Genomic DNA, 27264 nt, shown 5'->3' with positions numbered 1-27264 from the left:
AGAAAAAGGATGGAAAAACACAAAACGAAGGAAAAGGAGTCAAAAAAGAATTTAGTAACAGAAGAATTCTGCCTAGGTTTGATTACAGTTTCTCCCATTCTTTCTCCTTGACCAATCTGGTTTGGTTCCTAGCTCTTGGATATTCACAGTTACTTCATGGTGTCAGCCTAGAGAAATGGGAAATAATGATGGGGGAAGTATCCCAGAGTGGATAGAATCTGAATTATAGCTAGCCCTTTGTCATTAGCTCATTACCGTACATCCACAGAGCACCACCACGCATCTCAGAGTTCTCCTGATAAAACAGGGGTGGGAGATGAGATTAGGAAAGCCAAGTGGAGATGGTCACACAGGACTATAGGTTCCCTCCCAGGAGCCCCAGACAACTTGTGGTTAAAGGACAAGGCGTTCCAGGGGCTGCCTCATTATGAAGTCACAAAGGAAAACAAGAAAGGGGAATTTTTAATGTCAGTCATCTGATATACTTTCACCAGACAACTGGAGCTCTGGTATTTCCTTTCTGACTATGAAAGAGCTGAGATTCTGAGGTCCAAACAATTATAGTTCCAAGATAACCCTTCCTTAGAATTCAAAACCACTAGAAAACCCAAGTAAAAAAAAACAAAAGTTGGAAAGTCAGGAACTACCTGATTTATCACTTGTTCTCTCTCTAAGCTGGCACCCATGGCTTTGTATGTGGATAGTACTCAATAATTTATTCAATTAATGAATGCCTTGTTTTCCAAAGGTCTTTGAAAATCAATTGTATTCCCTGACCAGGAAGAAGGCCTGAGAAAACACACCTGTGGATTCAAATGGATAAGCCAGGGGAGGATGAAGAAAATGTTTTCTTTCCTTCCTTTTCTTGAAATGGAAGCGAAACCATTTTTAAATTCTTCATTGCAAAATCCCAGCAACTAGCCATAAATAATCTTCCAGTTTGTAAGAAAACCAGAAATGGATGAAGACTGAGCCTACCCACCACTTACTTGGGCAGCCAAAATCACCAGGCACCTACAGCATTTTCTTTAACACTCCTGTATAGGCAGTGGTTTTTGTCCTGCTCCTAAACTTTCTCCCATCTCCCTGTAAGAACTCCACCTCCATGGCTCTGAGGACATTCTAGATAAGCACTCATCATGAAAGTGGACCCGAAGAAGACACATCGCCTTTAGCCACAATTTGAAGCCTTTGTCATCAACTGCTAAAGGCACTGCCTCTAGGGATCAATAGTACCCCACCAAGCCCATTAGTACCTACGGGAGCCCATTGGGTCCCCAGGAACAGTTTGGGACCTGGAGACTAAACTCTCATAGCCAAAGCAAGCAACAAAGCGTAACTGGCAACTCTGCTCCATGTCTTTTGTTGCTTTAGCTGACAATCATATAGTAGGGAAATCTACTAATTCAGTAAATATTTTTGAATGTACATATGACAAGAGCCGTGCTTAGGCACAGTAGGAGTTAAGAATTAAAAGCTCAGTCTCTACCCTTTGGCCAGAATGAGGGGGACTGATCCAAGGAGAGGCTTAGAATGGCAACAGCCCTGCCCCTTCCTCCTTTTGCTCCCTAGGGAGACTGGCTGAATTTTACACAGTAGGTTTGAACAAAAGCCTTTTATCTCCAAATGTTTGCCCTTAAAATGATGCTGTGAGATATCTTGGATTATAAAAGTCAAGTCACAGAAATTTGTTTAATGATTCTATGTTCCCTCAGCTGCTTTCAAGATGGCTTGATGGGATTGTCCCCAGAATAGAAGGACTATGGCTGGACCCACTGCCACCTTGTGGTGAGCGAGAGCCCCTCATCCATACTTACTGTTCTGTGTCTCTCTCCTTTCCCATCAAAGTAAGCTCTGATGGTCGCCAGCCCAGCATATTCCCCCTGGGCTCCACTGCAAAGATAAGATGAGAAAGATCAGGACTTTGGGGCTCTTTGCTTTCACTTACTCATTCAATAATCTTCAGGTTTAGGCCAAGTGTTCGCCAACGTGTGACTTCACAAAGGAACTATGCGTTCTAATGTGGTCCCGTTCCCGGCAGTCTCGGGGTTGGCTTTAGCAGGCTCTGCATGCACGTGGCTACTGGAGTCTAGCCATACCCATTAGAACAGTCAGTGAAGACTCTTCTTTGAGAGAACACTTAATGACTAACATTCCAGTGAGCAATGCTGAGTGGATCATAGACTATTACTTAGTGTTCTCAGTACTCATGCGCAGGAAGGAAAGGAAAGTGAGTAATAGGTTTTTCAATCCCATTTGAAATGTCCTCCATTTCAAAAAATTATACCATCATTTGACTTTGTGGAAGGCCCCATGGCTTTAGTGTTTATCTCTTCTGGTCACCTGGTAAGATTCTGATCGTACTCTAGAGGTGTAAGGTTCAAGAATAAATTAGATAGACTTTCTTTCCTTTGTAAACTAAAAGCTTAAGGTTGAACATTTGAAATTTTATTTTGAAAGATTGTTAGGACAAAATCATTGGGATTAGATATGTTTGCAACTAGTGTAGAAATATTTATGGTTTGGTGGAGGAGACAACAGAATTGATGATTGAGGGTTCAGCATAAGGACAGAACAAAGAATAGGGAAGGACATGGGGATGTTGGGGTTAGAGTTTAACTGGATAAAGAAAAGGAAAGTGGTGACTTCCACAGCATGAAGCAATAGAAAAGACTAGACAAGGTAAAATACAAGTATAAGCTCCACTGATTATGTGTTCCTATTTCCCAGATCCTATGCATCGAGTAAAAATAGGCAAAAAGTTTAGGTAACTATCATGACCCCCATTTTGCACATAAAAAACTGAGTTCAGAGTTTTTCTGGCCTTTTAGGTGACCAACAACCAACAGTGACATACAGATTCACTGGGTGGAAGTGGGCCTCTGTCAAGGACTCTGGCATTTCCCTTGTAAGCAGAGTTGCTCTTCTGAGCACACTGCTTCTCAAGGATTGAGGCTGGAGACTATACTAGTTATTCCTTCACAGAACGCTTGTCTGACTGATAGAACAAGCTGCACATAATATAAGGCCCACTCCTGCAAAATCTGGGCACCTACTTCTTTATCAATCACACTGCAGCAGTCTGCTCTCTTTCAGGGAAGGAGCTGAGCACTAGTCTTTCCATGGTGTAAGGGCAGGAAGGGTCAGTGCAGGATCTCTACGATCCAAGCAAACGGGGTAAAGGAGGAGTCCTGGAGCCCTCAGTAGCTTTTCAGGCTTTTATTGGTATTTTACTGGGTACACAGCAGGAAGAGGTTCTGGGGAACAGGGAGGCTGGCAGGCCTCCCAGCCCCCAGCAAGTCTTCACTCTTTCTAGGCTCTCTGCCACTCTGCTCTTCTGCTCTACTCTCTGCTTCTTCTGGTGTCTCTGTGATGCTGCCCTTATAAGCCCAGTCTCTAAGCCCAGGTGAATCCCATCTACATATGCCCATATCCTACCGCAGGGATCCATCATCAGTCCTGATGGTGGGAGGGCAGAAAAGCCTGATACTGTTTCACTTACCCTACACTTGGTTTTTGAGAAACAAGTTCTAGCTCATTTGATGTTCCTTATTTTGAGAACAGAAAACGAATATGCAAACTACTCACACCTGTTTTTTTCTTAGTATCCCTGTGCCTGTGTTCTCTTTAAAATGGAGATAACAACAGCATTAATGTGGTCCCAGTCAGGCAGCAACCCTGACCAGTTTCAGGCACTTGCTTGGATGGGTTAACACAGCATTTGAATCAGCACTTCGACAGCCCTCAATCTGGTCTAACCCCATATTGCCCTCCCACCAGCCAAATCCCACTTATTTCCATATCCCAAATCCCATATATTCATCAACTCATCACAACTTAAGTTCCACTTCTTTAAAGTCTTTCTAAAAGTTAAAAATTCATCTGCTGACCATGGCCTTAAAATGCCTACATGATCTGTGGCTTCTGCCCCATATCTAATACCTGTGTCTTCTGCCATTATTCTATTTTTAATTCCTGCTAAGTACCGTCTGGCCACCCAGGTCTTCTTTCTTCCCTGAAACATATCAAGGCAATTCCTGACTTAGGGTTTTTGCACTAGATGATCCTTTACTTGGAAAGTTCCTCCTCTTGCTTTTCACACATCCTGGGTCTTATCAATATTTATACTTCTCTGAATGCAGAAATTTTACATTTTATGATCAACATTGTATTCTCTATGCCAAGAACACAGACATGAGGATTTTTCAATAAATACCAACTGCTGGCTAGATTGAAAGAGTGAGTGAATAGCTCTAGCCTCCTTCAAACTCACAGTATTTTATTCTACTCATCCTTCTGATAATAGCATCCTTTACATGCACTTTACATTAAAAATTATTATAGATCTCTTGTTGACTCTGTGCCTGTCTTAATCTCAACTAGAGTGTAGGGTGTGAAACCTCTCACAGGACGGAATAATACTCTATAGGGAGTCACTAATAAATATTCAGTAAATTTGTTCAAAATCCATTTCTGCCCCCCAGCCCAGGCAACCAACATAAATGTCATACTGTCCATTTATTGGGAGGGATCGCAACAAATGGATTTTGTATTTCCTTTGTGTTTTCTCTCCTATTCATATTGTTTTGTTGGAGGCAAATTAAGGTGATTGTAGACTAGAAATGAAAGACAAGAGCTAGGAGCCAGTAATCTAAGAGAAAATTAGGAGCCAGTAATGCTAAAAACTAGATCAGAAATGCTAGATGATGTTTTTTATAATTTGATACTCTTAAAATCAGGTATGTTTCAACTCCAAAAATGTAAAGGATATGTTCTGAGTGCCACACAAAGCTTACTGCTAGGATATTATTAAAATAAAAGAATTATTAGTGCCACCTGTTGGTAGAAAAATATTGTGAAAAATAACAGAGAGAAATGTATGTGTAGGGGCAGCTAGGATAGTGGTCTGATATCTATTCAAATAAAGTGGTTAGTGGCCTGGAGCCAGAGAGCTAGCCAAAGTGAGGGGATGCCAATGGAAAGGGAGCCTCAGATCCACAGAAGTGCCAAGTTAGCATAAGCTTAAACTGTCTTAGAAAACAAGGTATAGCTTTTACTGATGAAAGAAGTTATGTTATATTGTTTAATATAGAATACATGGAAACTTCTCCTAAATCCCAGACTCATTCTACCAAGAATCCATAAGAAATCCAATAGATTAGAAGAAACTGTAACAAATATGTAAAAGTTCCAACGAAAATACACTGGAGTTGACATGAGTAAACAGTTTTTTGATGATTTAATCCTTAACTCTACCAGTACTAGCATATTATCCTGGTATGGAATTTCAGGGAAGCTTTTCATTGTGAATTTAACCCCACAAAATGGGGGAGCAGTTGGAATTTGACCACTGCATGACAGAGGATAAGGTGTTAGTTCAGCTCTTTTGTGAAGATTAGAACAGGAATTGAAGGACACAATGAACTACGAACACTTTTATCATTTTATCTTTACCTTTGCTAAGAAACCCAAGTAAAAAGATTGATATTTAAAAATAGTGCAATTGGGGGCCTCCCTAGTGGTGCAAGGGGTTAAGCACCACACTATGAAGCAATCTGCAACTTCTGCGCAACCTCGATCCCCGGCCGGCCAGGGAGCCACCCACATGGTGCAGCAGACTTCTCCTGGCTCACCCGCTGCTCCCCTTGGCAGTGTACTTTGGTCAATCTGCCTGCTCTGTTCCCCACTCTGTCTCTGGTGAATCCTCTCACCCCCCACATCTCTGGCCTGTACCCCAGCTCTTGTATGCATAAATAAATACATCTTAAAAAATAAATAAAATAATAAAAAAATAAATAAAAATAGTGGAATTAGTTATACTTGGAATGGTTAAATTTTTAGATCTTTGGAACAAATTTTTATTGGGCCATAACACAATCCCAAGGTACACTACTAGGATATTTTTCTAGAAATATGATTGTAGATATGGCTATAATGACAAAGGAATATGGCCTGTCCTTATATATATTTTGTGGGATGCATAATCAGTAGCCACCAGTGGAAAGTACAGTACTTCTTAAGTATAATATTTAAGATGGATTAAGATTGTAAATGAATTGCAACATGAAATGAAAGTATAAATTAGTTACTGTGTACATATGTGACTGATTGTAGAAGTTACCCTTGATCAACTAAGAAACAACCTTTTTATTTTGCCTAAAGAACAACGTGACCAACATTATAGCCAACATAACAAATTCCTCTGAAGTTGAGTGCTTTGGAACATTTGGAGATATATTACTATGGCTGCTGGTTTTAAGAGACAGATTTCTACATAGCTTTCATTATGAAAAAGTACAGAACCAATTTGAAAGACTACAGAATATGCCAAAATTAATAATTTAAAGTGGTCACCAAAATTCATGTCAAGACAGTATGTGTTTTGCCATGTTTTTATACAAGTCAAATGGTGTTAAAAATGTATCCTAACGAGGGGCTCCCTGGTGGTGCAAAGGGTTAAGATACAACCTATGAAGCTGTCCGCAGCCACTTCAGTATGAGTTCAATCCCCTGGCCAGCCAGGGACCAACCCACACGGAGCAGCAGACCTCTCCTGACTCTTCCGCTGTTCCCCTCAGCAGTGTACTTCAGTCAATCTGCCTGTTCTGTTCCCCACTCTATCTCTGATGAATCCTCTCACCCAGCTCTTGTATGCATAAATAAATAAATCTTAATTAAAAAATATTTACTAATATTACAAATAATAGTATTTAAGCCCACTAATGTATTTCTGATATGAATGTTTTAAAATTATCTAATTAAGTTAAGAAGACATTTTTCTTCCTCATGGTCTTTCATTAAATAATGGCTCACCATCCAACACCCTGGGTTCTATTTAATAAAGTCACAACAGCTTATATTCACCTAAAACTAGAAACATCAAAATGGATAAATAAATGTTAGTATACTCCTACAATTTAGTAATAAGCACCCATAAACAACAAACTGCACTCATAGCACTGATGAAGTAAACAAATACAACATTGAATGCATACCACATAAATTCATTTGTGTAAAATTTACATATAGACAAAACTAATTTGTGGTAACAAATATCAGAACAGTAATTATAATTAAAGGGAGTAGATGGGAAAGTGGGAAATCTTTTGTGATGCTGGAAATACTATATATCTTGAGCTTACCAGGAACGACACAGGGATCTACAACTGGCTCTCAGCAGCTACTTTTTTTTTTTTTTTGGAAGATTTTATTTATTTATACACGAACTGGGGTACATGTCAGAGGCACTGGAGGGTGAGAAAATTCACTAGAGAATTCGGGGAGCATAACAGGCAGACGGACTAAAGACACTGCTGAGGGGAGCAGGGGGCAAGACAGGAGAGGTCTGTCACGCCATGTGGGTTTCTCCCTGGCCGGCCAGGAATTGAACCCGCGCTGTAGAGGCTGCGAACAGCTTCACAGCGCAGCACTCAACCCACTGCACCACCAGGGAGGCCCATAGCTGCTACTTTCTATGCAAAAATGTGTCATGACTTTTCCGACAACACAATATTTAAATGCTCTGATGTCTGGAGGAGATTCTGATGTAACTGGTTTTTGAGGTGGGTAGAATATCAGTAGTCTTTGAAGGCTTCCCAGAGAATTCTAATCACAGCCAGGACTAAGAACTCCTGCAACCCCAGAGAACTCCACAGTATGGTGACCAAACCAGCATATGAACACCACCTAGGAATTTGTTAGAAATGAAATTTCTCAGGCTCCAATCCAGACTTACTGAATCAGAAACTCTGGAAATGACACTCAGCAATTTGCCAGGATCACGGGTGATTCTCCTGCTCCACAAGGTTGGACAGCCATTGATTGTGTCCTGTTTACACCTTCATTTAAGAATCTTCGGGCCTCCCTGGTGGCGCAGCGGTTGAGCGCTGGGTTGCGAAGCTGCCCTCAGCCTCTGCAATGCCGGTTTGATCCCCGGCTGCTCCCCGGCCACCGGAGGAGGGTCCCACATGGCGCGCAGAACTCTCCTGCCGCCCGCTGCTCCCCTCAGCAGTGTACTTCGGTCCTTCTGCCTGCTCTGCTCCCTGCTCTGGCTCTGGTGAATTCTCTCGCCCTCCCGGCTTCTGACTGTACCCAGTGCATGTATAAACCAAACCAAAACAAAACAAACAAATAGATAAATAAGACATGCCTCTAGAAAATTAAAAAAAAAATAAATAAAAAATAAAGCTATTCACAGCCACTGCAGCATGAGTTCAATCCCCGGCCAGGGAGCTACCCACATGGCGCAGCAGACCTCTCCTGCCGCCCACTGCTCCCCTCAGCAGTGTACTTCCGTCCTTCTGCCTGTTCTGCTCCCCACTCTGGCTCTGGTGAATTCTCTCACCCTCCCACGCTTCTGACTGTACCCAGTGCTTGTTTAAATAAAAATAAATCTTAAAAAAAAAAAAAAAGAATCCTCCCAGGGGCCTCCCCTTGTGGCACAGAGGTTGAGCGCGGGTTTGCAAGGCCTCTGCAGCGCCAGTTTGATCCCCAGCCAACTGCGAGGGTCCCACAAAAAAAAAAAAATCCTCCCAGGAGGAGATTCTGGGAAAGCAATTGTCAGCTCTATCTACATTCGATATGACAGTTTGCAGTTTTTAAAGACAAAAAAAAAAACTTCCTCACCCTTATAAGCCAAGTGAGCTAATAATAATTACAGCTTGTCTTTTACTTTAGATATCTGTGGAAGGTGTTAATTACTGTTTCTATCTGCCTTAAACATTCCCTCATAATTTTAACACAAAAATTCCTAGAGTGTATTTGTGAACTGCTGAATCATTTTAAGAGTGTCAGAGTGTTAAAAGGAACAAGTCAAAGAAAGTCATGCTGGACACACTAGGAAATAAAAAGGTAATTAAAGGGTATTTTTTCTAACAAGCAGGAAATGCTCTCTGGGTTTGTAGATGGAGCATTTAAATAGGAAACAAGCTTCTTCAAGTACAAGAAATAGATGAAGTGAGGATTTAGCTACATGAACCAAAAATTTCTCGGCGTAATTTATGGTTATAAAATCCTTTAACATCCAAATTTATTGACCATTCCTCTATCAAATCAAATAATAAAACATTCCCTTTTGTAGGAGAGAAAACTACATCATGACTAAGCAGGAAGTCACATAACAGTGTTGGAAGCTTCACCTATTCTGGGTGCTAGCTTTTCCTTTGACCTGATGAGTCCCTTTTATAAAAAATATCTACTGAAGCCCCTATAGCAGTCTATCTAGGCAGGAACTCATAGATGAAGAGAGAAAGAATAAAAGCTTTCTATTAGCATAATTCAGATATATACTGGACAGGAAGACAGTATATTAGGCCCACAGCAAAGCTGAGGGGCAGACATCAGGGTCAAAAACTCAGGTTCATGTTTGAAACTCCACTTCTCCTAGTCATTTAGGAACTGGAGAGTTATATTTCAAGTCCACTTAATGTTAAATATCATTAATGAGATTGCAGAACTGATCTACAGAGTTTGACTCCGTTGCACTTTGTGGAACTGAGTTTCCCTCACTTTGTGCTTGAGTACTGTGTTGCTGCTAAGGAAGACCAAGGTGTCTGGATTGCCAGGGCAAACTTCAAAGCAGACCTCATCATTTCATCAGCTTATGGAAAAACCCACTGAGACCAGGAGACCCACGGTGGGGATGATTTGTAAGCCTCTTGCCAGGTATTGAACATTTTCATAATACTCATTATTGCCACTATAAAAATAAACTCTCTCTTTTGATTGTATAATAATATATGTCATAGTTTTAAAAAATATTTAATAATTTAAAAATTATTTATTAATCTAAAAAAGCACAAGTACAAAAAGTAAAAACACCTGAAATTCTACCACTCTGAGATAACTATTTGAATGTCCATCCTTTTGTAGACCTCTTTCCATCTATGCCTCTGGGTAGATTTGTAAAACAGTACATCAGTTCATTAAACATAGAATTACCATATTCCACAATTTTACACCTGGGTATATACCCAGAAGAACTGAAAGCAGGGTCTCAAGCAGGTTTTTTTACACCAATGTTCACAGCAAAATTACTGACAATAGCCAAAAAGTTAAAACAACCCAAGTGTCTATTGGTGGATGAATGGAAAAATGAAATGTGACTTATAGATATACTGGAATATCATTCGCTTTTTAAAAGGAAGGAAATTCTGACACATGTTACAACAGGGAGAAACCTGAAGGCATATTATTAGGTAAATAAGCTAGACACACAAAGGATAAATGTCATATTGTCACATTTATGTGACATACCTAGTCAAATTGTGACAGAAAGTAGAATACAGGTTGTCAGAAGGTGGGATGAGAGGGAGATGAGAAGTTATTATTGAAAGGGTACATGGCTTCTACTTTTGGAAATAAAGTTCTAGAGATGGAGGGTGGGGACAGTTACAAAACAAACTGGACTTAATGCCACTAAACTATACACTTAAAAATGTTTTAAAATGATATTTTGTATCGCAAATTTTACCAGAATAAAAAAATTATAATTTACAGGATGTTATTATTACTTCCTAAATATTATTCCATATTTATTTTTTTAATATCATGCAAAAGAGGAAAAGAATCATCTAGAGTCACAATGGTTTGGTGATGAGACTGCAGAACTCTACAGACATGCTAACTTATTGCAGTTAGTCAGGTATAAACGAAAACACCTGGAAACACTCCCTTGGTTGTAATTGTGACTGCATGCTCTATTTTATGAATATAACTTTAGTGACTGACCAAAAAAACCCTTCCTCATCTCAGGGTAGTCAAGAAAATTTGTGGGGTTTGTGAAATCTGCATTAGTCCCTTAGATTTGAGTGGGAACTAACCAGAAGTAAGTTATGATGAATTAATCAAATAGATAACTAGTCCTATAGGCTAATTATAACATCTGCTATATAGGATAATTGTAAAACTTGGAATTTATAATGCACTGTGGAACGATTAGCATAAATAAGCCCTGCTTATAACACGTTAACTATAAAATCATTCACATAAAGAATATGTGGCACAGAGGGCCTCCCTGGTGGTACAGGGGTTAAAGTCTCAGTACTATCAAGCTATTGCCAGCCACTGTGGCATGAGTTCAATCCCAAGCCAGGGAGCTAGCCCATATGGCACAGCAGACCTCCCCTGTCTCACCCACTGCTCCCCTCAGCAGTATATCTCAGTAGATCTGCCTGTTCTGCTCCCTACTCTGTCTCTGGTGAATCCTCTTACCATCCAGACCTCTGGCCAATACCCCAGTTCTTGTATGCATAAATAAATAAATATAAAACTTAAAAAAAAAGAATGTGTAGCATAGCCCTTCCTGTTTTCTCCACATTAAGACATCAAATCATCTTACTCACTAGAAGCATTGTCCCTATATTTTCCCAGTGAAGAATGAGGCATTTCCTGATCTGTCGGAGAAGCCTCTGCTTAGGACTAGAAATAGCCCTCATCTAAGCCTCAACTTTGGGCACATTTCCTGGTGCTCTCATATTGGCTTTTGGAAATGGGAGCAATTAACTTGGAATCTCTAGTGCTTCCAGGAACTATATTCTGGTATATATTTCATTCCCTCCCACAAGACTGGGGTGGCCTACTGAATCTCACCACCAATCAAAGGAATAAGGAGAGTGGGACAGAGAAAGAACATCAGGTATATTGAGGAAAGCAACAGAGAAACCTGTAACACCACGGTTCTCAACCTTCGAAGCAAGATGAATTACCTGTGGAATTTTAAAGAATGACTCATGCTTGCATCTCTTCCTGACCTCCACTGAGTTTATGTCTCAGTCTGGAATTGTGATGTACATGGTGAGTTTTATAGAGTTTTATAAACTAACCATGAGTCTAATTTCCATCCAGGGTTGCAAACCTGCCTTAAGGGAAGACAAGCTTCCTCATAGATGAGTCATGTGGGAACCCTGATTTGGACTTAAATTTACCTGAAGAGCTAATGACTTTAGAGTTAAAATAGTTTTAAAAAAGTACTCTCTAATATGATACAGAAAATGTTATAATAATTTATCAGTAAGGGGTGAAGTTTGTTCCTTTTCTTTTTTTTTTTTTTGAAAATTTATTTATTTATGCATACAAGAACTGGGGTATAGGCCAAAGGTGTGGGAGGTGAGAGGATTCACCAGAGCGGGGAACTGAACAGGCAGATTGACTGAAATATACTGCTGAGGGGAGCAGTGGGCGAGTCAGGAGAGGTCTGCTGCGCCATATGGGTATCTCCCTGGCCGGGGATCAAACTCATGCTGCAGTAGCTGCGAATAGCTTCATAGGTTGCATCTTAACCCCTTGCACCAACAGGGAGGCCCCGAAGTTTGTTTATTTTCAACACAATATATTGTTGTTTCGAGTTAAGAAATTCACTAAGGTTCCTTCCTTAAAAAATATCTTAAAAGTTGAATGATGACATTTTAGTGAAGGTATGCTAAAGGATTTGGGGAATGTCAGACGTTCCTTTCCAATTATGAAATGAGGGCTTGAGAAGCTATTATTTAAAGCCCCGTATCCTTTTATTTGCCATATGCTCTCTTCCTGAAAGGTTTGTATTTTAGAGGGAAAATTGTTTTTACAAAGTGCATGGTTTTGCTATATAATCTAAGTCACCAAACAGGAGGCAAGGGTTGATAATATCTGCTTAAGATCTGATTACTTTATGTCTCAGTAAGTGGACAAGAAACATCTCAGTTTTAAAATAATTTGATCTTTTACATCTTGAAAAAGAAATTCTGCATTTCTAAACTCCTAGGTGAGACCAATGCTGAGGCTGCAAGTGGAGATCCATGTGTTGGGTAGAGGAGGGCAGAGTACCTAGGGCAGACATGTGACTCCTCTTCTGAAGATGCTTAAAGATATTAACAGTCACACTGGTGACATGTTTGTGTTTATAGCTATGTCTGTCTACCTACCTACATACCAACCAGTTACCTACCTAATTATTTATTCCCATGAAGACAGAACACAAATCCAGTGGATTCCAAATTCCGTGATCTATCAAGATCACTTGCTTCTGAATGATTTTTATTCCTAATCCCTAGAAAATTTCATCATTAATATGGAGTGGGCTCCAGGGATTGTATTTTTAATGAGTTCCAAAGGAGATATGAGAGAAGATTTAGAAGATTTACTATTCTTCAAATTCTTATAGACAGAGACCAAGGCCAGGAGAGAAAAAAAACTTTCAAAGGAAGTGACTGAAGAAACCTAGATCCAGTTTCTCCTGACATGATTAGATTGAGACATTGCTGTTTGTAGGAGTTAGTGTGTGCTTGACTATAATCCTTATGAACTACATCATGAAAAGTCATAAGAGTTTACAAGATGGCTCACAGTGGACCACGACTTTCAATATCCACACTTGTGTGTTGTCCCCTTCCACATTCAATCTAGGCTAGCCACATAACCTGCTTTTACAGAATGCTTTGAAAGTGATACTGTGTAACCTCAGAAAGTGGGTCTTAAAAGATCTGCAGCTCCCACATCCTGCCATCTTAGGCCATCCCATTTTGAATTTAGATATTGTGCCACAAGAAAGCTCAAGCAACCACAAGAAACCTAGAAGAAAAACAACCAAAGTCCTGGTTGATGTCTTCAAGTGAACTTCCAGCCAACAACTTCACTGACTTGCCAACCAGGCTAATGAGATCACTTTGGAAGTCTAGTCATTCAGTCCAGTGCAGTACAACTGTCCACTCAGAATGATGTGAAATTTAAGCCCTAAGTTTTGAAGTGAGTGTTATACAATAGTTAAAGGAAACAATAAAAGAAGTCTCCTGACCTGTTAGGCTGGAAAGAAATTTGGTCATAGCCTGTGATTTCACACAAATCCTTCTCAAGTTCTTGGAAAAGCTGTTGGTATCCTTGAGCTTGGTCCAGAGGCACAAAGGGATGGATGTTTGCAAATTCATTCCATGTGATAGGCTGAAAAGCAAGAGGAAAGAAAGCATATGTATAATACATATTGTAATAGTAGTCACAACTTACTTCAACAATGATAATAGCAAAAACTAACATAAAAAGCGCTTACTATGAGTCAAGTATGGCTCTAAACACTTTAAATACATAACTTTATTTATAGTCCTACCACAGTCTTAAGAGGTAAGTGTTATTAATATCTTCATTTTACACGTGGGTACAAAAACCCAGAAAGGAAACTTACAAAGAATTATCTTTTTCTATAATTTCAGAAACAAAAAGGCTGATAAATAGATTTATACAATGAAATCCTAGGAGTTGCTTCAAATATGGTTTATGCAAACACTTACATAACTTATATATTATTTTATCCCTTTGTTAAGCAGAACAAGACACCAACATAAAAGTAAATGTAAAAAGCATCCCTAACACAAAATTATTTCCTTTGTCTGAAGTGATTTGTTGCAACAAAATAATACTACAGGGGGAAATAATAAGATGACTTTGCTAAAATGGATCCCAGCCTAGTAGAGATACTTAAAAAACCACAACAGTAGGTTATGCAAATTTTCTACTGATATAAGAATTAAGTTAAAGCCTCAAATCTCTATTTTTCTATCTTTGTGAAAGGATTTCTAGAAAGAAAATTTAAGGTTCTTAATTCTACCAGAGCTTAATAATGACAAATTGTTGGTTGTTGTTTTCTAACATGGCAGATTTAATAAAGGGGCATGGAGGTGGGTGGACAGGAAGGTATAAATATAACATTTAATAAAAAATAATTTTTACTCAAATTTAAATAAAATTATGAAAAATAAGGGTTTCTACATAGATTATTGACTAGCAAAGTTAAGCATTATTAATGTAGTTTTAAATCAAAGTCTTAGTAGCTTTCTCCAGTTAACTTCTTATATACAAGTGAGAATATTGCTGCTACTAACCTCCTTTTTAATAGACATAAGCTACTTACTGCGAGTTCAGATGAACTGTTGAGCTTCATGGTGCAGGAGCCCTTTAAGAAGAAAATCCAAATGTATCGCATTAGTGATTTCCTATCATCTATCTTTCAGCCCTCTAATCTCCCTTCATGGCCACCCCTTCATCCCTCTTGCAGAATATTAGATGTGACCCATTGAGGTGAGATCAGGTGGGGTCACAACTGGGAATGAAGGCAACAGTTACCAGTGGAATCATACTGTGAACAAGGGAAATGTCTTTGTTTTCCAATTTCTTCATATAACGAACAATATTTGTTTCTGAGTGATAGCTGTGAACACAATAGACATGGTTAGGTCCAACAAAATGAGTTCATACACATCCGAAAGACCAGACACACTGAGCTCTACCTTCAACATACAGATCAAATTGGACGATTGGGAACAAGTTAACAAATCCTTAGCCAGAAGAGCACAGCCCCTCTTGAAGCTCAGAGGGAGTATTAGGACAAGAAGCTGTCTGGAGGCATGAGAGGAAGGTTGGGGAGAAGAGGATGTTGAGTTCCTAGGTATGAACTCGAGCTGGACAACCTTTGCTTCCAAATTCTGCTTAGAGAGCAAGGCTGCCAGGAAATGTGTTTTGCCCAAGTCAAGAGTGGATTTTCTCTACTATGCTCCCAAGCCATGGAACAAAATGCAGAAGTTACACAAGCCATACAAACCTGTTGAACACCTGATGTGTGAGGAATGGACTGGTTCTCTTGAAGGCAGTACCTGGAATACCTCTGAGTTCCTCACCCATGCTTTCAGCAACCAGCTCCTGCATGGAGAGATCACAGAAACTAAAGAGCAAGAAATATGCCTGGAACCACGCTTCTAGCTTCCAGGCTAAGGCCAGTGTGTATTCTGATAGAGAACCAGAAATTCCCAATCTATCCCTTTCCCCCAGTTTTCCAGGGTGTCTAGCATGGTGTGTTGATGGGTATCAGGAATTGTGAATTGTAGCAATTCTCAGAATACCTTTCTTAAAATTTCTGTTCAGGGGCCTCCCTGGTGGTGCAAGAGGTTAAGTGTAAGCACTATGAAGCCATCCACAGCCGCTGTAGCACGAGTTCAATCCTCGGCCATGGAGGTGACCCACAGCGCAGCAGATCTCTCCTATCTCACCCATTGCTCCCCTTAGCAGTGTATTTTGGTCAATCCACCTATTTTGCTCCCCACTCTGTCTCTGATGAATCCTCTTACTCCCCACCCCCACACCATAAAAGAGCCCCAGCTCTTGAATGCATAAATAAATCTTTAAAAAAAGGTTCTGTTCATCTTTGCAAAAATAAGGAAAAATGTGATTTTTACTGAAAAAAGTTGACATTTCCTCCCTGTTTTCTGAGTAATGAAGAATTTCCATACAAAAATTAATTTGAAATGATTTAAGAATCTAAACTTAAAAGCTAAAGCTGTAACATTCTTAAGGAAAAAATAGGGGCAAATCTGCATGTCCTTGGATTTGGCAACGGTTTCTTAAATATGACACCATAGGGGAAAAAAAAGAAAAAAGAAAGAAATTGGATTTCATTAAATTAAAACTATTGTGCATCAAAGTGCATTATCAAGAGCAGCGACAACTCTCAGAAAAAGAGCAAATACTTGAAAGTCATATATTTAATAAGGGTTTCACATTAGGGCTATATAAATGAATACATGACTTGCTCCTCATTTTGCCCCAGGGTGGTAACAATTTAGAATCCTGGGTGGGTGCTCTGTAAATATTATTTGAACATATGGAACTTCCAGATTAAATTTAGAGCAGATTTCCAGAAGGAAGATGCTTTCAGTAGTTTGTTAATTAAAGTTTAAAAGAGAACAGTGTTATAGTCTTTGATGATTTACATTTGTTGTCAAAGAGGACACAGACAACCTGGATAATATTGTTCAGTACTCTGGAACCTATTTCTACTTCTACTGTAAATGCTACCTTTCATTAATTCATTCAACAAATGTGTTTGGAGTGCTTACTATGCAGCAGGCTACATAGTACATTGTGGTTAACACCTTGCTACTGATCCAGGTAGCTACTGACTCTTCTTTTTCACTTTCATTCCATGGAATGAAACTGGTGACACTGAACTGCTTCTAGTTCCCATGTACTCTCTCTCTCCTAGCCTCCTTTGTGGTTGCTTTTCCAATGTCTGGAAGGCCTTCTAGTCCCATTCTTTTTCTCAAATGTACCTTACTAAGTGTAGTAAGGATTAACCCTACTCATCTTTCAGATCTCAGCTTAGGACAATTTCTTGCAAGTTTTGGTTAGGAACTTTTCCTCTGTACTCAGAGAACTTCTTCCAACATTATCTATCACATCATCCAACTTGACTGTAATCTTATACTTGTTTGTGTGGATTCCCATTAGACTGTAAGTTCCATGAGGGTGTCAAGGTCACTGCTATCCTTGCACAGTACCTGACAATTAAGTATTCAATAAGCATTTGCTACATGAGTATCATACTTTCCCCAGAATCAACATAACCAAGATGTCAGCGTCATGAATCTTTTTACTGGGGACAGTTTCCATTAAATACCACTGACTATCCTTCCAACTAGCCTGGCTGCACAAAGCAACGGCCTTCACCTATCACCAGTGACAGGGACAGGGATAATCACTAACATAATTTTGACAATAGTCTGACCATTGTCACTCCTGGGTTCCTTCTCCCACACACTCAGATTCACAACAGGCAAAGCAATCTTTGCATCATCTCAAATAGTCAGTAGGAATGTTTCAATTTTACTTACTGCAGATGACTCACAACCAAAGATCCACAACAAGTCATCCAGGTCTTTTTCACTAACTGTTTCATCAAGAGAAATACCAAGCTACAGAAATACAAAAACAAAAGGGGAGTAAACATCAGCTGTAAATTCCAAACCAGCAGAGAAACACCAAGGGAGATGAATGCAAAGAATGTACGGGACAAAATCCAGTCATTCCAAAATAACAGGAGCCATTACAACCAAGCTGGCCCGGAGAGGAAGGCAACTCTCAGGCTTCACAAGGGTTAGAGCTTTGCAGGCCATCCCTGGACTGAAACAGTTGACTGCAGGGTACTCGCTGATATTGCATACCTTTTTCTTCCCCTAACTTACTTTACTAAATTACTTATCACAGCTTTCACTGAACAGAGAATATTATGAGCAAAATATGTTTAACAGGCCCACATATGAAAGTGCAGCACTAAAGGAAAACTGAGAATGCACTATTCTTTGTTTGAAAGGACTACAACATTGCAATAGGAAAATAAAATTGTTTTTAAAAAATGACTGTACCCAAAGTTCCAACATTGTGGAAGGCTTTTAATGAGAAAAATCATGAACTTTTAGAGAATTGGAAAAGAAATTTGGAAGACTGACTTACCATACCATCCTCAAAGAGCCGAAAATTGATTTGCCGCTGAGCAGCCCTTCCCAAGACTTCCTTCACTGAACAGCCACACTGAATCTTCAAAGTGTCAAAGAACAAGTCATGCTGGAGTTGGTGTCCTGCTCTCTTGAGACCTAGACAAGACAGGTGAAAGTAACCAGCAGCCAGCACAGGAGCTGATCCTTTGCCATTGACATTTCACAGAGAAATAAAGAGGAGAATCCTACTAGAGTCTGTTCCTGGTCCTACTCAGTGGATTCATGGTTAATTTAAAAAAATTAAATAATTTTTTAAATTAAATTACCATGCTACAGTAGATTGTGAAATACATGTGAGAAAGGAAGAGAAAACCACCATCCATAAGTAACTATTGGTTACATTTTGCCATGCATTCCTCTAGAAGTGGTGTGTGTGTGACATCATACGTATATGTTTACCTTTTAAAATTTTAATGTATCATAAACATCTTTGATTTTTTTAGGTCAATAACTGTATCATTAATTTTAATGGCTTTGTAATGCTGAAACATGGCTGCACCATTCTTTAGATTGTTAGTAGACATTTACATTGTTCCTAAGATTGTGTTATTATAAACATTGTTTTGGTGAACATCCTTTACACATTTATATTCTAATCTGATTGTTCTTTTAGATATATTCCTTGAATAGAATTTCTGGATCAAATTGTAGGGACAGTTAAAAAGTTTTTCACACATATTATTCAAGTACCTTCATAAAATCATACCAAAATCAGAATTCTTTTTTTAATCATTGCCAATGTAATGAGAGAAATTCTATTTTGGTCTGTCAATTTATATTTCTTTGATTAAAAGTAAAGTTGAAACCATCAACTCAAAAATTCTATGAACTACAATGTTTATTATAGTTTTGTTCATGGTAACTAGCACATGGAAGCAACCTAAATGCCCACTGATGGGGAATTGGATTAAGAAGACATGGAATATCCACACAATGGAAAACTATTCAGCTATTCAGAAAGACAAAATATTGTCATTTATAGCAAAATGGAAAGCACTCAAGGGAACTATGTGCAATAAAGCAAATCAGAAACAGACAAATAAATATTGGACATTTACATATTCATGAGTAAAACAGTAATGCAGAAGAATCAACAAAGAATAATGCTTATATAAGCTAGCAGACACTAATATATGAAGTAAGATTTCTGAGGTTGAGGAGGAAGAGCAAAGGAGAAAGGGCTGAAAAAGTATAAAGGATGGTAGAAAGAGGGACTACATCTGCTATAGAAAATATAAATCGTTTAATTTGTAGTTGGACTTACAAAAGAAAAAAATAGTTACATTGAAATTTCATGTTCATTGGTTCTTTTATTTATATACTTATCACTTAAAAAATTAAATTTTATGTATTTTGCCCATTTCTCCCTCCGGATGTTCTTTCCTTCATGTGTATGGGGTAGGGGTAGTAATTAAAAGCCCCGTATACTAAAAACATTAACACTCAGTCTACATTAATGTTGAAAATATTTTTCCCAGTTCCTCATTTGACTTTTAGAGTTTTCAATTTTACTTACTGTTGTTATGTTCCTAATTTTTATTTTTTTAAAGATTTGTTTTTATTTATTTATTCATACAATAACTGGGGTGTAGGCCAGAGGTGCAGAGGGTGAGAGGATTTACCAGAGACAGAGTGGATCTACTGAAATACACTGCTGAGGGGAACAGTGGGCAAGACAAGAGAGATCTGCTGTGTCATGTGGGCTGGCAATAGTTTGATAGCATTGAGACATTTAACCCCTGTGCCACCAGGGAGGCCAGCCCCCAATTTTTAAAACAGATAACTGACTCACCTTCAGACAAAATCAAAGTGGCATTATGTACCCTCATGGCAATATGCTCCAGCCCACAGGAACCATGGTAGATTGCAAACATGGCAGACATATTGGCCAACAGGGCCTAAAGGACAAAGAATGATGTTCAACTATGTGTTAAGACAATTATTGAAAAGGATTATTACTTGACATGAGATACCAAAATAAAAAACAGGGACAAAGCAAAATGATTGGATTTACTATTTTCTCTAATTGCTAAGGACAATTTATAGCCTGCTTGACTATCTGAGTGGAATACAGCATTCAGGGGATATAATTCTAAGGGCTTAAATAAAGCACTAGAGGCTGAATTCCAACCAAGAGATAAGTGGAGAATCTGTGAAAGGACTACCAAAGATGAAAATGCACAGGGATATAAAACCAAAATGAGTTTGCAAATGTATTAGGAAAGGAAAACCAGAACCTACTGACATTCCCTACTAATAACAAGGTCACTTTCTCTCATAAAGATATTTCTCTTCACTATTAAATTGAGGTCTCAGAAAAATATTTATAGGGAAGTGTGTGTTCTAGTGCAATAGAAAATAGAAAGGAATGGCCTTGAAATTCTTAGAAAAGGGAAACAGACAGCACTAGGGATGCTTCAGTGAGAGAATCCTGCATGAGGAACAAAGAAGGACCCCAAGATGATTACACATAAGAAAGGGCAAAAAGGATGACTAGAATGGATTTTATGCCCAGGTATGTTCCTCCAAGATTCTCAGGGGAGGACAGGTCTAGGAAAACACTATTCCCTCTGACCTGAGTCCTTGGCCACTTTGAAGGTCCCAGAATGCTCTCCATCTTTTGTCCAATTTCACGGATATTTTAAAAAAACATATATTTTAAATGAGTGAATTTGATGGTTAGTTGGCCTCAATAAAAGAGCTCATAAGGTATAAATTACACTTCAATACACCTGACTTTAGAAAAAGATGAAAAAACTGCTTGCTGTAGCAGAAGGTGAGAAATAAAATATAAAGAACAGGACATGATGCAAATTCAGATATCTGCAGCGATACCACAGTAGAAAGATTTTTTTTTTAAATTCAGTGACATTTTCAGAAATTAAAAAAAAAATACCGTCCCCCATGACCTGAGGCCTTGACCAACTTGAACATCCCAGAACACTCTTCATCTTTTATCCCACCCATTTCAGGGATGCCTCTCAAGAGTTCCAAATAAGAATACCCCATGACTATCACCAATGGGCCAATCTGGATCATGCCCTCAAGCACAGTCACCTCAAGCACCCTCACTTTTCTTTCCACACTGCATCCTGGAGGCTATCATCTCTGCCCTAAAAAAATATACTCCCATCACCACACATAACGGAGCTACCCTATGGCCAAGAATGTATTTGCAAAGCATAATGAACGTGTACATGCACAGAATATCAGTAACATACACTATATTTATATGTGTATATTGTTTGCATTTATGTACTATATTAATATATGTATGCATATACTGTACATAGTATAATATATAATGACAAGACCACAAAGCTATTTTACTAAGATCCTGACATTTCTGGTGTGCATACTACTCAGTAGATGAACAAATGAGTGAATGATAAACTATTTTTTATAGACTGGAAGATTTCAGTGGCCAAGGCAGGAATGTGATCTACCTGAGCTGTACAGATATTGCTGGTAGCTTTGTCTCTCCGGATGTGTTGCTCCCTGGTTTGAAGAGCAAGACGATATACTTCTTTCCCAGTAGCATCTCTGGACCAAGAATAAGGCACTGGTTATCACAGATAATCACAGCACTAGGAGGTTGCAATAAATGTACATGCTTTTTTCCTTCCCTGCTTAAAGTGAATTAAGCAAATTTATTTGGGTACAAGGTTATAAACAATTTCCAAAATATCCTGTTGTAAATAAGACACTAACTTTTAGTTTATGTCTTGAGAATTTGAGGCACTGACCTTGTAAATACATTTAGAAAACTTAAAAGGAAAACTTCCCTGGAATTATCCAGCTTAATATAATGATGGTGATTAAGTTTTATTCTGATTTCTTGGCACACACAGGAAAAACAAGGGAAATTGACAGAGGATTTTGGTAATAGAAATCTAAATTGATCATGTGGTTGTCAGGAATATTAATGAGCATACCACTTATCTCTGAAAACCCAAGTGAAAATTTGGGTAAAAACAAAGTTTGAGTTGTCTTGCTCTTTCTTTCATCAAACTCTAGGTTCTAATTTTTAGAAAAAGTAAGAAGTTCAATATAATCCAAAGACATTAATTAATATATTAACTCTTTTTAATTATAAAATTCTCTGCATGATGTGCTGAAGAATACTGAAAGAACCTTGGTCTCCCCGGAGGCGCAGCGGTTGAGCACTGGGTTGCGAAGCTGCCCGCAGCCTCTTCAGCGCCGGTTTGATCCCCCGCGACCAGCAAGGGTCCCACATGGCGTACAGACCTCTCCTGCTGCCCGCTGCTTCCCTCAGCAGTGTAACTTCGTCAGTTTGCCTGCTCTGCTCTCCACTCTGGCTCTGGTGAATTCTCTCACCCTCCCGCATTTCTGACTATACCCAGTGCTTGTATAAATAAATAAATCTTTAAAAAAAAATACTGAAAGAACCTAATGTAATACCTGAAGAAATTATTATTTTACATTAAAAACCAAAGTGTACTTTCTTGTCAAGTGACAATGGATAGTATTTTTAAAACACTATCATAACGCTCAACTGGGCCTCCCTGGTGGCACAATGGGTTGACACAACTTACGAAGCTGTTCACAGCCTCTGCAGCACAAGTTTGATCCCTGCCCAGCAAGGGAGCAACCCACATGGCGCAGCAGACCTCTCTTGTCCCGCCCGCTGCTCCCCTCAGCAGAGTATTTCGGTCAATCTGCCTGTTCTGTTCCCCGTTCTGTCTCTGGTGAATTCTCTCACCCCCCACAGCTCTGCCCTGTACCCCAACTCTTGTATGCATATTTTTTTTTTAAAAAAAGCACTCACTTACTTAGACTACTCACTTATGTCAGTAGCCCAGTTTTTATGAAATGTCAAAAAGACCATACTAAGTATCCCAAGTAATAATCATATTGATCTGAATTCTTAACCAATAAGGAGCACTTGAGGAAAGTCTATTTGGAAATTTTTCAAATCACTAATTGAGAGTTTTCTAGAAAATAATGTATATCAATATGTGCATGGTAATTTATCATTGTGCTTGTCTTTACAAAAGTCTGTGGCAGGAAAATGCTTGAGAAAGAAACTAGTTAGATCTGAAATTTCTCTCAAATATTCAGTCTCTGAAGGCTTTTATCAACCTAAATAAATTCACTTGTATGACTTCCATATGAATATTTTGCCAATGATACGCATACATTTCCAAATGCATAAAAAATAAGGTTTTTGACAAGATGTGCTAAGTTATATCCCAGTGAGATTAATTATCTCTTCTGAATCTGTTAGACATGTCCTTAACCAAACCAACATGGCCCAAATAAATTTAGAGAGGAATCAACAACTTCTGTGATCAGGAGAATAAAAATGAAAAACCATAACCACAATAAAAGGTGAGAAGCATGTGCTGCTTTACCTTGTTACCCCCACCATTCTTCCAGGCATCATCCTCACCAAGCTTTCCCGGACAGCAAAAAAGGCTGCATGTGGTCCCCCATATCCCAGAGGCACACCAAATCTCTGTGAGCTTCCCAGGGCAATGTCTACCCCAAATTCTCCAGGAGGTCTCAAGATACATAGAGCCAAAAGGTCTGTAGCACAGCAGGCCAGAGTCTAGAAAGGAAACAGAGAGAACACAATGCTGTTACCTTGCTCAGAGAGTAGTGGGACAGTAGCAATTATCTCTGTTCTAGCCAAGAAAGGAAATAAACCTGGAGAAAGGAGGTAGGAAAGAGGCAGTTTTAACATTTTAGGTAATAAAGATAAGGAAATTAAGACTCAGTAAGAATAAGAAGAATAACTAGACATGGGAATACATCTCCATGAACCCCCAGGAAAAGACGTTTGCCTACCCCAGCCTGATGGGCTCTCTCCACGAGTTCCATAAAGTCTTCCACCTTCCCCTCAGTATCTGGGTACTGGAACAACACTCCACAGACATCTTTTCCACTGAAGTCCATCTCATGGGGTAATTTCAGTTCAATGAGGACTCCAGTAAATCTGGAAAGAGAGAAGACAAAAAACAATCACATTTTTGGTTTTCAAGGGAAAATCAAATTAGAGTTTCCTTTCAGTGATGCAGCATTTATAGTATGTCCTTCCTCAACACCTCTTACCACACCACTCCAGCTCAACACACAAACACACACACCCTATCCTATACCTGGCTCTTCAGTGGTAACTGTGTTTTACACTAACTCAAGTTCATTTAATAACTCAGCTTCTGCTTTTCTCTTCTATCCTGACACTCTGCGTCCTTCTATCCTGCTAGAACCTGCTCCTGAGAAAGAACCAGCAACATCACTTTCTAGGCCTAAAGAATCACTACTTGTAACCTGAAAGCCTTCACTGCTTCTACCTTGCATCAGTCTTAACGAATGGAGAGTCATCAGTACAATAGAGAGGAAGACTCCTTACATTCTGAAAACCATCCAATTCCAATCATATGCCAGAAAACTCTTTCTGAAGGGTCAGTGCGAAAGAGTTAGGGGGCAAATGTTTTTTGGCTTTTACAAGGAGAACGCAAATGAACACACCCACAAGTGGTAGTTGTGCTGTGTTCATTTCATCAGTTAACACTAAACAAATATGATATACTGTCATGTACATCAAACTATACTGAGGTACTATGGACTGCCTATAACTAAGTTTGCAGGAGCACACACAAAATCATAGTGTGTATGAGTTCCATTTTTTCACATCTGTTTTCCAGCCTTCCCAAAACATTGTGGAAATTGTTTTAATATTTAGAATTTTCTTTTCACAAAAAGAAAGCAAAACAACAAAGTAACTTATTATTAAAACAGGGGTGACTAAAGCCATTGTATATTTTGTCCTTGATTTACCAGTGAGATTCCAGGAAGACAAGTGGCAGGAATTGTAAAATTCAACAAAACCCATTTAAACCAGGTTCACCTCTAATCATTTTAAAAGTGAGAAAGTGAGAGAAACATCAGAGATGAGGATGATAATATCCCTGAATTCAAAATAAAACTAAAATCAATTACTTGGCTCGAGTCTGGATGACAGCTATTGTCTGTGGGTGGCAACGGGGATCAACAAAAAATTTCCTCCTCTTGTTGTGTCTGTTGAAAAGGAAAATCATAATCAAACATGAACATTACAGAAACCAGAGTATCTTCTAAGACTATAAAGCACAATGGTACATAGGAAAGTCTAAGCATGCTATAAAAAATGCTGAGTCGGTTATAATGACATTGAGTAGCATGCCACTGAAATTCAATTCCCATTCTAACCTCATTCAGCAAAATCAGTCTTAAAATGTTTCAATTTTTTAATATTATGAGGAAATAGAGGTAAAAGAAAAGAAAAGGAAAGGGGAGTGATTATATACAAATGGAAAAACACTAACTCTTCTAATAAAGACATCTGAGAATTTTATTGCTAGAGAAATATTTAGAAATTATCTAAATCAAGTGTCACATTCCACAGAAGAACAGAGATGGGCTGCAACATGTGTAGGGTCACACAGCTACTGAAGGAGCAGGGTTGAGTGCAGGACCCAAATCCTGGTAGCTCTCTATCAGTACATAGTTTCAGGAAACAAAACCTATGGGGATACATAACAGTTCATGTATGATGAGCAAACCTGGGTAAAAAGAAAAGGGTTAGGAATACACATATATTGTGCTATGCATTTCATTTCCCAGAAAACTACACAATGAACAGTTAACAGCAGCTTTCTCTGGGGAACAGGACTGGGAAACAACAGGTTTAATTTGCCATTATATTCAACACTATTTGAATTTAAAAGTTGTTTTATAACAAACATGAATTTAATAGAGAAGTAGAATAGGGGAGACACAAAAGTGATTACTTATACAAGGCAATGATCTTCCCATTTTAAATCTAGATAAAATTGGAGAAACAAGCTACCTAAGTCTAAATGACCTAAGATGAAAACAAAAACATCATTGTCCAAAAAAAAAAAAAAAAAATTGCCAAAGATGAAAAAACACCATGTTGTTTGTCAAGCATTAGAATTAGATGCAGGTCCAAAGGCATAAGAATTAGGAGACAGGGGCCCTCCCTGGTGGCGCAGGTGTTAAAGACAGCACTATCAAGCTATCACCAGTCACTGCAGCACAAGTTTGATTCCCGGGCTGGCCAAGGAGGTGACCCACATGGTGCAGCACCTCTCCTTTCTAACCCACTGCTCCCTTCAGCAGTGTTTTGCAGTAAATCTGCCTGTCCTGCTCCCCAGATCAGTTCCTCTCACCTCCCACACCTCTGGCTTACACCTCAGCTCTTGTATGCATAAATCTTTTTTTAAAAAAAAGAATTAGGATAAAATAAGCAAAGCAAGTATTTGCAAAATGTGAGTACCCTATTAACACTAATCAGTTCAGCACTAAACTCCTGAATCAGTCACCATTAATTAGAAATTTCAGTGAGCGTGTGAGATGAAGTTCTTATTTAGAAAAAGAGGTGGTGTGGATCTAGGAGAGCATCAAGAAAGCAGATGAAGGAGAGATAGATGAAAATAAGTGAAAAGTTGAGAACTGTGAGGATGGGGTGGGTGGGACAGCACTCCTCTGTGGCTTTCCATCCCCAACCAGAGTAAGAAACTTAACTGAACTCCAGGGAAGTTCAGGCAGAAGGATCTATGGCTGGAACTTAGAAGCCTCCAGACCTGCCCAACAAGTTTGGGGCACACTATCCCAAAGATCTGAGGAGCCAAGAAAGACTTACATGGGCATTTGGGCCCAGGGACACAAAACTTCAGACAGACATATCATGAATATGGGCAGATTTCCCAACCAGATGACCATTTACACAAGAACTCTACCAGGAAGGTAAACTCCAAGGTACCCACAAGGCAAAGAATGAAGGGAAACAAGGAACTGGAAAGCAATTATTAACTGTACACCATGACCCAGCAATTCGACTTCTAGAAATGATTCCTCAGGAAATAATCGGAACATTTGACAAAGATTTATCACAAAGATGCACAAAAAATATTAATAACAGGAGGGACAAACAGTAACAATAGAA

General features: G+C 38.9%; 1 protein-coding gene across 3 annotated transcripts in view; it reads right to left on the bottom strand.

Moving 5' to 3' along the window:
- Positions 1 to 27264, bottom strand: part of GLDC (glycine decarboxylase) — a 102555-nt gene that overhangs the window by 23291 nt on the left and 52000 nt on the right. For all 3 annotated transcript variants that reach the window (XM_037493379.2, XM_037493380.2, XM_054689304.1), the window contains 12 exons: positions 25257 to 25334; positions 24102 to 24249; positions 23666 to 23862; positions 21737 to 21833; positions 20083 to 20188; positions 18247 to 18386; positions 17628 to 17708; positions 15563 to 15660; positions 15088 to 15172; positions 14876 to 14917; positions 13769 to 13911; positions 1818 to 1893 (listed from right to left, as the gene is read on the bottom strand). In XM_037493379.2, coding sequence (XP_037349276.1) covers positions 1818 to 1893; positions 13769 to 13911; positions 14876 to 14917; positions 15088 to 15172; positions 15563 to 15660; positions 17628 to 17708; positions 18247 to 18386; positions 20083 to 20188; positions 21737 to 21833; positions 23666 to 23862; positions 24102 to 24249; positions 25257 to 25334 — 1291 coding nt within the window. The remainder of the gene's footprint in view (positions 1 to 1817; positions 1894 to 13768; positions 13912 to 14875; positions 14918 to 15087; positions 15173 to 15562; positions 15661 to 17627; positions 17709 to 18246; positions 18387 to 20082; positions 20189 to 21736; positions 21834 to 23665; positions 23863 to 24101; positions 24250 to 25256; positions 25335 to 27264) is intronic.

This window comes from Talpa occidentalis, unplaced genomic scaffold (assembly GCF_014898055.3).
Source record: "Talpa occidentalis isolate TD23 unplaced genomic scaffold, MPIMG_talOcc4v2.1 talOcc4.7, whole genome shotgun sequence".
Classification (NCBI taxonomy): Eukaryota; Metazoa; Chordata; class Mammalia; order Eulipotyphla; family Talpidae; genus Talpa; species Talpa occidentalis.
This window is presented reverse-complemented; position numbering and strand designations above follow the sequence as displayed.